Genomic DNA, 16,628 nt, shown 5'->3' on the forward strand with positions numbered 1-16,628 from the left:
TTGCTCTTTGACTCAAGTTTTTTGTGCCACAGGTTCTCACTGTCCTCTCTTCCACAGTGACCCAATGGAAATCCCTTCCAATGAAGCTCATGTTCCTTCCAACCTGAAGACGCTGAATCAGTACAGCATTGCTGAGATCAACCACCGCCTCAAGAACTACCTCAAGTTCCTCTTCGTTCGTGAGCCCTTTGAGAGACTGGTGTCTGCATATCGCAACAAGTTCACCCTCAAGTACAATTCATCTTTCCACAAGCGCTTTGGCACCCGCATCGTCCGACGCTACCGCAAGAACGCCACGCAGGAAGCCCTGCTCAACGGTGCTGATGTCAAATTCAAAGAATTTGCCGAGTACCTGGTGGATCCGGCCACACAGCGCGACGGCCCTCTCAACGAGCATTGGCAGACCGTCTACCAGCTCTGTCACCCCTGTCACATCCACTACGACATGGTGGGCAAGTACGAGACGCTGGAGGAGGATGCAAACTACGTCTTGCGGCTGGTGGGTGTTGGCGAGTCTCTGCGCTTCCCGAGCTACGCCAAGTCCACCCGCACAACAGACGCCATGACGGCTCAGTTCTTCAGCAATATCAGCACTCAGCAGCAGATCCAGCTCTACCAGCTTTACAAGTTGGACTTCCTCATGTTCAACTATTCCATACCCAGCTACCTGCGGCTGGACTAACGGAGGCCAGAGCTGGGACTCTGAGAGTGGCTACCTTGTTTAAAGAGAGGCAACAATAAGAGCGAAGGGCAGAGTTTTTTTGGAAGCAAACTTGATTTATTAAACTGTCGTACCTTACAGGTCTGAAATTGGTATGTAAACAGGTGCTGAAAGGTTGAGGTGATGCGTGCTTGTGTGGTGTCAGTCTGAGGATGCCCAATCAGCAGATACAGAGGGCACTGATTGGATGAGAATGTGGGCTGAATGGACCAAACGCATGCAAAGAGAGAAATGTGTGGGTGAAGCAGGTCTTCAAGGTGTTTAAAAAGGGGAGCTTATCCTCAGAGGACGGACTTGAAGAGGGATTCTCCTGATGATGTTCCCTACGTGTTTAAACAAACTGCAGACAAATTAGGCTGCTTCAGATTCTGCAAAGCAAACAGCGGCCTCGCACGCGCCCTGACCCCAATGCATCGTGGGAGCTAAGCTTATCTCCCCCTCCCCCTGATCAATAGAGAAACTCCGTCAAATTGTAAAACACAGTTCATGTCCTTCTGCGCTGTCAGTGCGGTGAGTTAGCGCCCATTACCCTTGCCCTCATTAGATTCATACATTTCAGAGGGAAATTGGCTCATCACCGCCTCAAGGATTCCCTGTAATTGATGGCTACTGATTTCACTCTCAAGACCTCTACAGCTGTACCTGCTGGTGTAGCCTTCAGCCAAACGTTTGAACAAAACAAATCGTCACTGCTTTCTGTCAATACAGTGTTGGCAGAAGAGACTTCTTCCCTGAGGACTCGGTGAAATCAGAGACTCCTGCTGCTGCAGTGATGTATGGAAGTGCTTAATAAACCATCGCCTGTAACACCCAACATCCCTACCACTCTGAGCTACAGGACGAGGTTAGAAAGGTACGGGAGCGCTCCTGAGGACGGGCTCACCAGCTGTGAGCCACAAGTCTGCCGAAAGAAAAGAGGCACCTGTGTGGTTGTGAGGATGGTTAAAGGCACTGGATCTCATAACCACCGAGTCCCACACAGGGGCTCCGTGGACACACCCAGGGCCACACCCACAAGGCCTGCTCCAACAACCAAACATGTCTTTTAGTAAATTAAGGTTATCCTTTTGTCTTCATGCTTATGCTTATTTTTATTGTCTTATGAATCATTGCTGCGAGCAGCAATAACAAAATACTATTTAATTTGCTTTGTTGGTTAATCTAAGAGAGAAAGATTTAATGTTTGTTTTTCTGAGCTGATGAACATTTTAGGACATTTTTAAACTTGGACTGTTGTTAAGAGTTTTGTTTCTTCATGCTGGTTTCTTTTCTCACACTTTGCCTCTGATACGTTATCAGTGCATCTCAGCGTTTCCATTTCTGAAAGATGTATGGTACACTTCGACCCGTGGCTTTGTCCTTCTGTGCCTGACATCATCACAGATTCATGGGTTAGTTTGCATTTACTGTTGTCAAATATTGCTGCCAAAATGGCTGAGAGCTTCAGAGAGCCACAGTCAGTGTTCAGTGCACATTACTGCCATTAGGCAAATTCATGAGAAGATCCCCCCTCAGCTTCCACCTCACACATGCAACCACAACCTGAGAGCTGCTTCTCTCAGTGTACATATCAGCAACTGACTGCCTCATCACAGAGTCAGACATACTGTACTGGGATTAATGTTGGCAACGCTAAGCAATGTCAAGGTTAATAACTGCACTCCTCGTACACACACAGTATAGTCGAAACCACTCCAGCTTCAGAGTAAGTAAAAGAGACATTTCTTAGAAAATCTGCATCTCTTTGTTGCACATGACTGAACTAGAAATATCTTCAGCATTAGTGCGTAACTGTACCTCTCTCACTGTGTGTTAGACTGAGAGGAACAAAGCCCCAGTCTGAAAGGAAAACTGAAGTGCTTTATTTCTGTAGCTCTGTTGGCAGTGATAACATTGAACTCACCAGACTCAGTGTAGAGAATCTGGATTGCCAAATGGTAAAATCCTGGATCCCACAAGACCCAGACTCTGTGTGTGGCGAATGGTTAGTGGTAATTTGATTAACTTTGCCTGGAGATATGGGAATATGCATCACTAAAGAGCAATACCAGCTGAGGTAATTAGAATGTATGCACGGCACTATCAAGCACAGTATCATCTGTATCCTACTCAACCTGCCTCTTGCTCACTGTCAGCTGGAATTAGCTCCAGCCCTCTGAAGGACTCTAAAAATGAGATGTATAGGTATAGCTAATGAATGATTGGTTGGATGGATTGATGAGGACTTTAAAGGTGGAGTAAGCAAGTTTAATACACCTTATGTCAAATTCAGTGAATATCTCCTCGGAGTCCATTTGTCCTGTGTGTGTGCTGGACAAAATCAAGTGTTCGTTCACAGCCCTGGATCTGTAAATGAGAAACAAACTACATTATAGCAATGTGCACAAGATGGGGAAAGCAGCACCCCACCTCTAAGGTGTGTCTTGATTTACTACCTGATCTGAAAGCCCTGATAAAGATTTTCAGAAAAAGCACAGGAAACTCGACTCAGAAAAACAGAGGAGGGGTGAAATGACAGGCAATATGCGGTACAGTTACAATATGAAGACCCACAATTACAATTTTCTGTCATTTAAGTACACAGCTAATATTGTTAAGACATACACTACCCTTCAAAAGTTTGGGGTCACTTAGAAATGCCCTTATTTTTGAAAGAAAAGCATTTTTTTCAATGAAGATAGCATTAAATGGACGATAAATCCAGTGTAGACATTGCTAATGTGGTAAATGACTATTGTAGCTGGAAACAGCTGATTTTTAATAGAATATCTCCATAGAGGTACAGAGGAACATTTCCAGCAACCATCACTCCTGTGTTCTAATGCTACATTGTGTTAGCTAATGGTGTTGAAAGGCTAATTGATGATTAGAAAACCCTTGTGCAGTTATGTTAGCACATGAATAAAAGTGTGAGTTTTCATGGAGAACATGTAATTGCCTGGGTGACCCCAAACTTTTGAACAGTAGTGTAAATGTAAAGTGTAGTAAGTCAAAGAGCACAGAGTATAAAAACGTCTCGGTTGAAGACTTTCTTTTTTCAGCTGATACTGTGCTAATGATCTGCATATTCCTTTATTCTTTTTTGTCTAATCAAATTACCACACAATAAGCCTGTATAGGTGCACTATACAAAATGCTTTAAAGGTATTCCATTCAGCTTTTTTTCGAAAAATAGATAGGCCATTCTACAGATTTAACACATCAAGCTCACTTTCCTCATCACAGTTAGTGTCACTCACATTGTGAAGAGTTATATAGTTTTGTATGTAGTCATGGAAGGAGCTCTCCACTCCTGAAGATGTTACTGGAAAGTCATCAGCATTATCTGGTTCCAGTGATGGTGTCATGGTGAATGACATGCTGTGTTTACCAGACTAAAGCTAAAACAGTGCTATAGGGTTGCATTGGGGGAAGTAGGACTGCGTAGTGTCTGCAGTTGTTGACTTAGACTGCAGATAAGGATATCTTAGCCTTGGCTACTTTCAGCGTGTTTAAATGTCTCCCAGGTTTTGGAAGTGCAATATGAAATCTCTGGAGTATCACCTGTCAAGTCAGTTGTAAATAAACTGTGCAACTTGAAATGTTTCTAATAGATAGTTTACTTTGATATTTTAAGTCTGGACTGATATTTGGTTGGCTAGTGCTACAATTCCAAGTTTGTTTTTCTCGTGGTGATGCCTTGTCTGTAAAATGAAGCTGGTGAGTGAAATGTCAGCAAAACTAGAGGTCTAATGACCTCAGATTATAAATAGACGTATATATTTCCTTCAGGGACAAATTCTGGTGGGTGTTTTAGCTGCAAACCTCTTCTTATAGCTTTTGAAGTATTATTTCTGTACATATGTGCACATGCCTGTGTGTGGGGTTATAATGAGAGAACAGCCTTTTCCTTTTTTTTTTTTCTTTTTGCCCCCGCACAGACATCTGGCTCTAATAGAGGAGAAGCTACCAGCCTGGCCTGTAGCCCTGGCCCTGGTCCTCATGCAGAAACAATGGTTTTATTCTCAGCACGGCCTCAAAAATACACACACACAGATGCATATTAGCACTCCTGCTGACGTTAATGCCACGCAGCATCTTACTCAGCAGTTGCAGGACGGGACACGGGCAGGAACACCTCTCCACTTTAGCACAGTGTCTGAGGCCGAGCTTAAACTGCTCATTTAGCCTTCAGAATGGAAGAGCAACGATACACAAAGGACCTCTTAGCCTGCAAACAAGCCATTACAGAGATCTGTCCTCCTCGCACCATTTTCTCCTCTCCCACCTCGCTCTTAAAGTGGCCTCCTGTATTAAGAAAACAGAAGCAAGTCAAAGTCGATGATCCCTTCTGTCCCTGCAGGGAAAGGGCAGGCAGCTCAAACAAACAGAGCTGCTAAAAAAATGTCCACAGGGAATCAGACAAGCAGTGAGAGGCCTCAGCGAACTCTGCCCAGGATAAAACCCAGCAGCCTCATTTGGAGTGTTTTTGTCCCTATTCTTAACTCCACAGTCTGCAGGAGATGTGTTCACTGGCCAGCCGTCTCACTGTGTAGGAGGCTTTATATTCAAGTATATTCAAGATGGGTATGTTTACGCTGTTTTTGAACGACGTCTACTATTAGACTGAACTACATATTTGCTTTGTTTTGCTGAAAGGAACACAGGAAGTCTTCTAAACATATCTTACGATGTTTTCCCCTCAAGGAGGATTGGATGATGTAATATGTGTTTATTTTGTTACTGATGCACAGATGAATACATTTTGTAAATACAGTAAAGAATAATGTCACAGGCAGGGAAACCATTTAAAATGATGGTTAGATATTCACAGTGTTTGGCTTCCTGCTGAGAAATAGATTAGAAGATTGATTCTACTCATCTGTTTCCGTCTTTAGTCCGCCAAGGAATGCGGCGGAGTTATGTGACTATCGGCTTTGGTTTGTCTGTTTGTCTGTCTGTTCGCAACATTACTCTAAAAGGGACTAATGGATTTGGATGACATTTTCAAGGAAGGTCAGAAATGACACAAGGACCAAGTGATTAGATTTTGGCAGTGATGCAGCTATGACTGAGCAGCCTTGGTGGAGTACTGCATTCTCTGAGAGCTTTTCTTGTTTATATGTGGAGCTACAGCTATTAGCCAGTTAGCTTAGCTTAGCATAAAGACAGGAACCAGGATCAAATGAAGACGCCAGATGCTGGATAAATTGAAAATTCAGAACAGCAAAGTGACAAAATACCAGAAAAGCAAAATGACAGACAAGATCAAATGTGTCAGAATGTAGAAATACCAGACTAGAAAGGTAGGTTTTTGGTTTGGTTTTAAAAATATGAACACTCTCAGCTGCCCTCAGGTGTTCAGGAAATCTGTTCCAGAGATGTGACCCACATTAACAAAAAGATGCCTGGTTGTGGGTTTTTGTTTTGTATTTAGATATAATTAAAAGGTCACTACTAAAGACCTGAGGGTTTTACAAGGTTCATAGAATTAAAGTAAATTCAGTGAATACGTAGAGCCAAGACCATTAAGAGCTTTGGAAGCCAATAAAAGGATTTTAAAATCAATTTTAAAGCAGACCAACAGCCAATGCAGAGACTAAAATTAGTGTATTGTGTTTTCTACTTCTGGCCTTAGTCAACATATATGCAGCTGAGTGCAGCTACTCATAGAAGTGGACTTCTCTCCTAACCCTAATGAACAGCCTTGGTGGAGTACTGCACTCTTGGAGTGCTTTTCTTGTTAACAAGAGTGATACAAGTTTGGTATCAATCTTCTTATCTAACTCTCAGCAAGACAGCAAAGAAATGTATTCCTTAAATGTAAATCTACGTCTTTATATCAGACGAATTCTACAGAAAATGCTTTCTATAGCTCCAGGGGTTTTTATTTTTGTTCAATTTCAGCATCAGCCACACAATATTCAAAATCACATTTGAAATCTTATCACATTTCATATCATCAGCACAGAGGGACAAAGCCAGGACCATTTTCTTTATACTCCTTCTCTGCCTGTTACATGTCGGACGTATCTACAGTCACAAGTGCAGGATGTTTTTGTACAGTGTAGACATGATGTCATTCATTCCGTTGTTGTTCTTTGAGCTGTATGTTTGGATGTGATATCGATTCGTTACTTTTGTTGTCTTCACACACACACAGACTCACACTGCCATTGTGTGGCACTCTTGTTTCTCTGTGCCTGTCACTCTCAGCAGCACAGAGACACTGGAAAGACTCAGAGCAGCTTCTCCATGTGGTCACCTCAGGCGTCAGGACGGCGACTCACGACTCAGACGCAATCAGAAAACGATTGGAACCACTCAGACCTGAAACCCATTCTACACATTTATTGTTTCATACGGAGGAAACAATTACAAAATTGATTTTCTTTCATTTAATCTCTCATTTAGAAATGCTAAATTACCATAGTACATTAATGAGTTTGCTAGTTTCTGCTCACAGATACGGAAGTTAAATTAGTGGGCCCGGTTGATAATTAGCCAGATTTGTTCATAGCACAAAAGAGATTGAAAAAAGGTTTAATTTTCACAGCCTTTATTCCAGCTGAAAATTCGTATTTTCTGTTATTTGGTTTGCTATCTTTGTCCCCTTGACAAACTTTCGACAGTACGGAGCTCATGTAAAAGCAGCCACTTTGCAACGGTAACACCCAGAAGGCCGTGTGTTTTACTTGAAGAGAACTCTATTCACACCCCTAAAATTCAGTTTTCACATGACAGAGCCCCACAGTATTGAAACACTCATGTATCCACACACAGTTCAGTTTCTGCAGCCAGACGTTTAACGAGCTGAGAAAAGCTCCGACTCCCTGCTGTCTCCTGGGCCCTCAGGTCATGTTCACGCTAATGTGGCTGAATGTTCTCGAACACGGATAAGAACAGTCCCATGTTTGAGGGGAGAATGCTTTAGTGTAATTGTCATGTGACCCACCTTTGACAGCCTTGACTCGCACTTCTCTTCACACATGCTCCGTACACCACAGAAAAAAACGTTTCAAAAACTGTCAAAAGTGTCATTGTGCAGATAAAAAATGGGCTTACTTTTAGAGGAAATTTCAGCTGATTAAAACATGGATCAGAGCTTAAACTTGCAGCGACCAAATACAAAACAATGCCACAATCGAGTCATGGGGAGGATACATAAGCAGGCACAGGAATTAAAAGATTGTAAACAGTTTATCCAGCTTATGTAAACCACTTTATGTAAAGATAAAGTACAAGTGACTCAGCTGTATACTAATAATAAAATCCCTTGTTGCTCTGAAAAACTGTCCATAAATACAGCAAATGAAAATCTACCATCTGAATTACTGCCCACTTTTCATATTCAGTTCATAAAACAGTCCTGTTGTTGTGCCTAATGAGGGCTATTTGGTATTGATAGAAACAGCTGATCAATCAAAACAATAGTCTGTATGTAAAAGATGGATGTAGCCCTCGGGTGTCAAAATTGAAAACAATGTGCAAGTGCCTTAAAGCTGCATTCTTTCTAACAGCCAGCAGGGGGCGACTCCTCTGGTTATGTGAAGAAGTCTGATTATATTGAAGTCTATGAGAAAATTTGTTAATTCTCTTATGATTTGTGGCCTCAGTAAACATTTTACTAACAAGTTTATGGTCTTAGTCACTAGTTTCAGGCCTCCCTCAACACAGCATGGTATAATTATTGTTATTGTACGGTGTACAATGAAATAAAGCCCTAATCCTTTGAAAATAGAACATATAAAAATGTAATAGTATGTACAAGTGTGGTCCATGAAAACGGAGATGAAGCTTATTGTTGTCCGGATCAGCGTGATGTTCATTTTGTAAATTATGGTCCCATTTAGAGTAAAATAGACAATAAAACAGGATCTGTTGTCCAGAGGCGCTGCTTTCTGACTGACAGGCCACTACTTTATCATCATGCATCATGTCCTCATCAGTTGTTTCTCAGCTGGAGTTTAGGCACCAAAACCACTTGGTTATGTTTTGGACAAGATCTTGGCTTCAGTTAAAATACAACCTGTCACTACATTTACCACATTACGAAGCTCTATTTTGATATTATTGGTGTTATACTCTGTTTATCAATGATCAGAGCAGGTGATGGGGAGTCTACTGAGCCTACTAGAAGGTAGAGGAGGTCCCTTATGTATGGGAATGCTGTGCATTGATATTGGGAAATTAAATGGGCTAATAACAGCAAAGTCAGGTCCTAAAAGTGAAACTTCTTGTGCTGTTGTCCTGACGTCACAATGCTCCAAAAGCTCAGCAGGTAACTTGGAGAAAATAATATTTTTATCACCAATAGATAATTACAGCCAAGTATACAAGGCTGAGGCCCACCTTCTAATGAACTGAACTAAAAGCTGCTACAGTTACATGATCTCTACCAGGAAACTTTCTGCTGTCTTTGAAAAGGTCTTAGTTGCACAGTGTACAGAGTAGGATGTGCCCCGTGGGACACACTTAACTGACTTTCTAAGTGTGGGCGGAAGGCTTCTTCCATGTGAACAGAGCTTTCAGATTTGTCCACATTCCGGTGGCCATGGCCTCAGCTGTCCTGCCAGGTCTCCAGTGTCTCTGTGTTGTCCTGACATCATGTACGTCCTGCTGCAGGGGTCACACACCTCCTTAGGTTCCAGCTGCCTCCTGTGCTGTCACACGGCTGCTGTCATCTGTAAAGTAATGTGTGTGTGTGTGTGTGTGTGTGTGTGTGACCTCTGAAGGAACAAGTCCGAAATCAGCTGCATCTTGTACTCGATTTATACCGTGTCATCAGCATTTCTCACCATGCATGTCAAATGCTCTTGTGCTGTATCTACATACAAGTGAGGTGGTTGGATGGTGGTTGTGTGTAGGTGGTGTGTGTGTGTGTGCGTCTGTGTGTGTGTGTGTGTTAACACTGTGCTGTACCCGCTCTGCCTTAGAGGGAAGGTCTCCAAGGAAGGCGAGACACTCATTCTAACGTGCGCCATTTATTTATTTATTTATTCTCCGACAAACTACCCATTCTGCTTCCTCGCTATCACCATGGAAACACACCTAAACTCTCTGTATCTCGCTTTTCCTCCCGGGACAGCCTCTCGCTGTTCTGTTTTACTCCGTTGGTTTTCAGGCGTACTTACCGAAACCATGAATAATTGACTGTGTACTGAACACTGAGTGTGGGAGAGTGGAGGATCCTCCAGCAGCGCGACCCGCGGTTCATTCTGTCTGATGTTTTCACAATAAAATAACACTGAAACTCACAGTGCCTCGCACTGCTTCTTTCGTGTGTGGATGTCAAATATGCAACAGAGCATAGCTGTACATGACCTCTGACTCAGAAAATTCTGTGCAGCACTTAAACACACCATACAGAACAAGAACAAGACCCTGAATTCATCAAACATGGTCTTGACTGTGAGTGTACAGTTTGTATGTCAAGTTTGTTCAAGCCAGCGGGATGATAATATTGTAATTCCATCCTCTCAGTTATTATCTAGTAATTTGCTCATGAGCAACAGGACGCTACTGCAGTATGTACACTACCATTCTAGTCGGGGGTCTCCCAGACAATGTCATGTTCTCCATGAAAACTCAGACTTTTATCCATGTGCTAATATAACTGCACAAGGGTTTTCTAATCATCAATTAGCCTTTCAACACCATTAGCTAACACAATGTAGCATTAGAACACAGGAGTGATGGTTGCTGGAAATGTTCCTCTGTACCTCTATGGAGATATTCCATTAAAAATCAGCCATTTCCACCTAGAATAGTCATTTACCACATTAACAATGTCTACACTGGATTTATCATTCATTTAATGTTATCTTTATTTTTTTTAAAAACTGCTTTTCTTTCAAAAATAAGGACATTTCTAAGGTTCTTTATTGAAAAAGACTAATAGTACACTGCAGTAATACTTTCATTGCAAATAAAAGTATTGCATTGCTATTGACAGTGTTGCATTGTAGAAGTGTTTAAGTATAATCAGGATCCAATATGTATTTAAAGTATTTATGGTAAAGGTACTCACCTCAGAATGCACTTCTTTCATATAGACCAATAATACTAATGCATCAATGTAAAAGCTATGTTTTAGTGTTGTAGTTGCTGAAGTGGAAGCTGGTTTTAATCACTTCTATGATTCATTTCATGAAAGATTCATCTGCTGATCATTTTCTAGATTTCAGATTGTTCCGTGTAGTCAACCAATGCATTTCTTATAGAATTTATTTAAACATTCATTAAACAAATCATTGCTTACAACGGACTGGAACCTTAACACCATGTTGCTGTTTTTTTTTTTTTACTTTGTTACAACATGACTTCAGCTGTACTGTCATGTATGTTTTGTACATAAAATCCTAATTTATTAAAAACTGAAGCAGTCAAATAAATGGAAAATGCATTATATTTCTCTCAGAAATGTCTTGCAGTATATAAGCAGCATGAGAAGAAAATACACAATTAGAATACAAGCACTTCACTGACCCAGCAGTAGGTAACACCTCCCTCCTCCACCACTCCAGCACCACCAGTCCTGTCAGTGTTTCACTAATATAAACTGATCTAGCTGACCGGTTGTTGTGGTTTATTAAACTGAAGCACAGTAGTGGTTTAAATGGATGATTTATCAATTCTGATTTATTGTCATTTTGTATTATTACACACAGGTGTGATGAACATACTGTGTGAATTTTTCAGGGCACAACTGAGTAGATACAGTTCACACTTCATAAATACAGTAAACAACATAGCGTAAATATAGTGCACCACATGGTAAGCAGAGACATGGATATATTTGATCTTATTATATAAAGATGCTTTATTGTAAACAGCAGTAATCCAAATAAGTTATTTGGATATATTTAAGGATATATACACGATATATATTAATTTACAATGTAGAAAATAATATAAATAAGCATTGAATGAGAAGGTGTGTCCAAACTTTTGACTGGTACTGTATGTTAGAAAAAATAACTTTAAAATAACTGTCTCCTTTTAGAGCAAAATTTGCAGGCCAGAAAACCAAACACTGAGCAATGAGACACTCTATGGGTGCACCACTATGATACCTACCCCTTATAGTCATTTGATCTATTGCTTATGTAAAAGCATTCGTAAGTGCAACTTTAAGTGTGTTACACAATACAAAAAGCATCAGTTTAATTACAGTCTCAGTCTATGCATGAAGCTTTAAAAAATCTACTTTTCAGTCATTGTTTTGTGCTAGTGGCAAAACTGATATCTCAAAACATATGCAGAAAATTATTGAAGATTATATACAATAAACATTAAGTTATGAAATATCGTTTTGTGTGATTTAAGTAAACTAATCTTTTAAAAACCTTTATATTTTAATGTAAAAAAGACAAGCATGACAACAAGAAAAACTATCATCAGACCCTGAACACATCCGACCAATCAGATGTCTTGGTGAACACAGTCCTCTAGTTAATGCTGTTCTGGAGTTCGGTAGGTTTAAGCCGGAGCTGTAACCTTCGTCATCTTCCTGCCTGTGATGCACCTGCTGGTTCTAACTCCAGCTCATTACAGCTGCAGCAGCTGTGTTTGTATCTCAGCCTACGTCTGTGTCTCTGCATCTTTCTCATCACGCCAACACTGAGCTCTGCTGCTCTCTGTGGTCGCTTTAAAGTGGCCTGCTTTAAAGAAACGGCCCGGGGTCCAAAAATACCACATGAAAAAAAACAGAAAAAGGCAGAGAAAAATTGCTCTCATCCATGAACACTGCAGACTGGAGTGTTATTAGTAAAATATACAACCCACTGGCTGACCTTCTGTGGCATCTACGATCTATGTGTCACAGTGGAGGAGCTGCAGGCCAGATTTAACCCTTTAATAGACCTCTTCCCCCTCTATAATGAGTTCAAAATAAATAAATAAAATTTACATAAGAATTGCCTATTAAAAACTTTTTTTCATGCTTTTCCAGCTTTCCTGGATAATTTACAATGCAGAGGAGTGAAAAGAGCCTCCTAGCCAGATGAGGACTGTGGATGCTGTGGTTACATACAGTCTGTCTCTGGGCTGAGCTGGACGCTCCTCTGAGGACGGATTTAGAAAAGAAAAGCTCATGGTTTTACAGGGAGACATGCTGAAACTTTAATACCTGAAATTTGACTAATTACCGTTTGCTGTTATTTTGTGAAATTAGTCACATTTACCAGTTAGCACGTCTCACATCTGAACTAGACAGACTTAGAACTGCTAGAAAGCAGACTTCTGTTACTTTTGGACAGTGCCATGCTAGCTGTTTCCTCCTGTTTCCAGTCTTTATGCTAGACTAAGCTGTACGTTGCCTTGCTGTAGCCTCATATTTGTTGTACATATGTGAGAGTAGTATTGATCACCTCATTTATTCTTGGCAAGAGGATGAAGAAATAAAGAGCCACATGTTTTTCCTCAGGACTTGGTGGAGACCAGACCAAAGCTAAAGAAGAATATATTGGCTACCTTCCAGAAACACAAATCTAAACGAATGATAATGTTGCTTCGTAACTGTCAAATGTGTAAATAAGCAACTGCAAGAGTGATGACATTGTCAGTTGTTGCTAATTACTGTTGCCCCCACATGACCAAAACTAGAGAAGCACTCAGAGAGCACAATACTCCACCAAGGCTGTTCATTCCCCCATATGGCATTGTCAGAAATGCAGCATTATTTTTGAAATGCAGCTTTTGTTTATTAGTTACTGATGATCAGAAATCACAACAACATAGAATGTGACCATTTAATATAGATGTACCCACAAACAAAATGACCTTGTGCTGAGCACAGGTGTGTTATGCATGTGTATGTTATGTGTGGATACTGAATCGCGTGACCTAAATATGTAGCGGGTGGCAGGAATTGATGGGACTCACAAACACCCCCACAATTTAATCAGTTGCTCCTTGTATCATTTCCAACAGATAAGTCTTGATAAGTCCACAGTAGTGGATTTGTAGCAGGATCACAATCATGTGATCATCAGCAGGCAGCTGACGTAGTGTTCACTTGTTGTCATAGTTACAGTGACACCGTGCCGCTATCTCACAATGATACAGAAATCTTTAACAAATCCGTGGATCCAGACTATAAGCTGCATCACTGCCAAAATCTAATCATTCTGTCATTTCTGACCTTCCCTGAAAATTTCATCCTAATCCGTTAGTCTGTTTAAGAGTAATGTTGCGAACAGACAGACGGACAGACAGACAAACAGATAGACAAACCAATGCTGATCATCACATAACTCTGCCACGTTACTTGGCAGAGTAATAAACAGTTGCAGCAGATTTAAAAACTTTGTGCCCCAAGAATCAACAGGTGAGGAGGACTAACAATGATAAAACAATGCTTTTCAGAACCTTGCACAATAGTCACATAAAATCACAACTTTTTAATCATAAAAATCTTTATTAAAACTCAAGCTAACTGAAATGGCCTGCCACTGTCCAGGCTCACTGTCAGACCACCATCTGTAATAGCTGGGTGTCCATCAATTATAGAGGCAGTCGACTAATTCTTGGCTCTACATGTTGAAGTGACCTTGAACACTGAAACAAAAACTTTCCAGTGGTGATCAGGCACTGTGTGTGTGTGTGTGTGTGTGTGTGTGTGTGTGTGTGTGTGTGTGTGTGTGTGTGTGTGTGTGTGTGTGTGTGTGTGTGTGTGTGTGTGTGTGTGTGTTCTCCTCAGGTAGAAAGGCATTTTATCAGTGCAGTCATTTACCCTGATGATCAGTGCAGGCTGCCAATAGAACTGCAGACAGCCCTGTTCATCTCCTACACAGCACCACTGTAGTGGAATTGCCGCCATGGAACATGCAAACACTCCGTGTGCTCTGCTGTAAACAAGGCCCTCTGGAATGACAGGGAGTGGTGTTGTTGCTCTGATGGGCGACCTAGTGTACACACTTGCCTGACCCTTCCTCAGCACACACACATTCAGACACACTCACTTGGCAGTGTTCCTCCTCCTGGCTGACCTTGTGGTCCTGACTCTGAAATACACACTGCCCTTCCTACCCTCTCCAACTATACACCCTGTCATTAGAGGGAGGCCAGCAGCAACCGGTGCGTGTGTGTGTGTGTGTGTGTGTGTGTGTGTGTGTGTGTGTGTGTTTAAATAAAGGCTGAAAAACAGAAAAGCAGCTTTATATTCCTACCAAGAAACCCTAAAGGGAGGGAGGCAGGTTCCCTAAACAAGCTGCTGCTTCCATGGTTCAGAGTAGTGCTAGTTTAAGCCTAGTGTTGAATTCCTTGACTAAATTAGGTCTCAGACTAAACCTCAAACAAAGCAGGTAACATCGAATCTAATTGTGAGATTAGCGGAGCGATCTTTCTCTCTTGAACATGAACACCACTAATGTATAATGGCTTAAACACAACGTCCTATCAAGTCTACGTTAGTTAGTTTAGCTTGGCTTAAACCAGATACACTACCGTTAAAAAGTTTGGGGTCACTATTTTTGAAAGAAAGGCAGTTTTTTTCAATGAAGATAACATTAAATGAGTCATAAATCCAGTCTAGACATTGTTAATGTGGTAAATGACTATTCTAGCTGGAAACAGCTGATGTTTAATGGAATATCTCCATAGAGGTACAGAGGAACATTTCCAGCAACCATCACTCCTGTGTTCTAATGCTACATTGTGTTAGCTAATGGTGTTGAAAGGCTCATTGATGATTAGAAAACCCTTGTGCAGTTATGTTAGCACATGGATAAAAGTGTGAGTTTTCATGGAAAACATGAAATTGTCAGGGTGACCTCAAACTTTTGAACGGTGTCTATCAAACCTGCCAACGGGTTTTGAAGTTCATAGGATTGTTTAGTCTTTGGAGATCTTCTGTAAACCTGCAATATCTGGAGCAGCACAAACTATAAAAACAGCATTGACTTACAGCCTTATCAAACTATTTTGCTAACAAACAGTAGCTATTCACACCTTGAATGTAATTAGGACAGTTCTGTTCTAAGACTGGGCCTACTTTATTCAAATAAAAGCTGCTCAGTGACACATACATTCAAAGCCTTTCAAGCTTCTTCTATGAAATACCTGGATGTTCCATGTGCCTCCTCCATTTGTGTCTTATAGACATCCATCTCAGTCCAGTCAGTGGAGAGACTCCCCCTGGTAGAGCTACTTCATATATGGTTCTCTCCCTGCACACAGAAATGGGCTTAAAGTGATCAGACGCTTCATCTCCACTTTCTGAATGCTAGTGGACGGAAAGGATGAAATGTATTCGCAATTTTACAGCCGCTTCTTTATGTGTTTGGGGTAAATGCTCCTTGGTGCATCCTCGGATGGACATGTAAGTTGTAATGACACAGCTTCATCACTATATACGGTGTTCACGCACTGTTTCACTTGGGGAGAAGCTGGCTGCGATATGGCAGTGGGAGATGTGCATCTGAAAAGCTGAATGAGGTGTTTACATTTCCATGACATAGGATTTACACAACTAATAGCTACACACCAACATTAGCATGTCTATTTTATATCTAAGTGTTGCCCAGCAAGTGTTGCGCAGTGGGTTTTGTTGGAACCACCCTGAAACACCCTGAAACACCCTGAAACTGAAGCAGCTAAATGGAATAGCACCATTCATGTATTGGAAAAAAAAGTGCAGCTCTCGGCAAGTAGCACCACTTAAGTGGAAGTCAAATCTATGACCAAGTTCAACCATTAGACGCTACAGTCTCAGTTAAACCTCCATCCACAATGTTTATGCAGTTTTATTGCAAAAATCTAAATGATTTTTTCAATTCCTTCCATGCCCAGTCAGATAGAAGCATTTAGGCCTAATGCGATAAAGTTCAGATAAGGTCTAACTGCAGATCAGACACTGATCATGTGTCCTCCTACCAGAAAGCTTGCTGTACAGGGATATAATGATATTTTCACACCATGCAGAGGA

At 41.2% G+C, this 16,628-nt stretch overlaps 1 protein-coding gene across 2 annotated transcripts in view; it reads left to right on the top strand.

Moving 5' to 3' along the window:
* chst11 (carbohydrate (chondroitin 4) sulfotransferase 11) overlaps positions 1–9,957 on the top strand; it is a 119,947-nt gene extending 109,990 nt beyond the window's left edge. For both annotated transcript variants that reach the window (XM_023299775.3, XM_023299774.3), the window contains exon 4: positions 58–9,957. In XM_023299775.3, coding sequence (XP_023155543.1) covers positions 58–682 — 625 coding nt within the window. In that variant the 3' untranslated portion in view covers positions 683–9,957. The remainder of the gene's footprint in view (positions 1–57) is intronic.
* The last annotated feature ends 6,671 nt before the right edge of the window (positions 9,958–16,628 follow it).

The sequence above is a fragment of the Amphiprion ocellaris genome, chromosome 21, assembly GCF_022539595.1.
Source record: "Amphiprion ocellaris isolate individual 3 ecotype Okinawa chromosome 21, ASM2253959v1, whole genome shotgun sequence".
Classification (NCBI taxonomy): Eukaryota; Metazoa; Chordata; class Actinopteri; family Pomacentridae; genus Amphiprion; species Amphiprion ocellaris.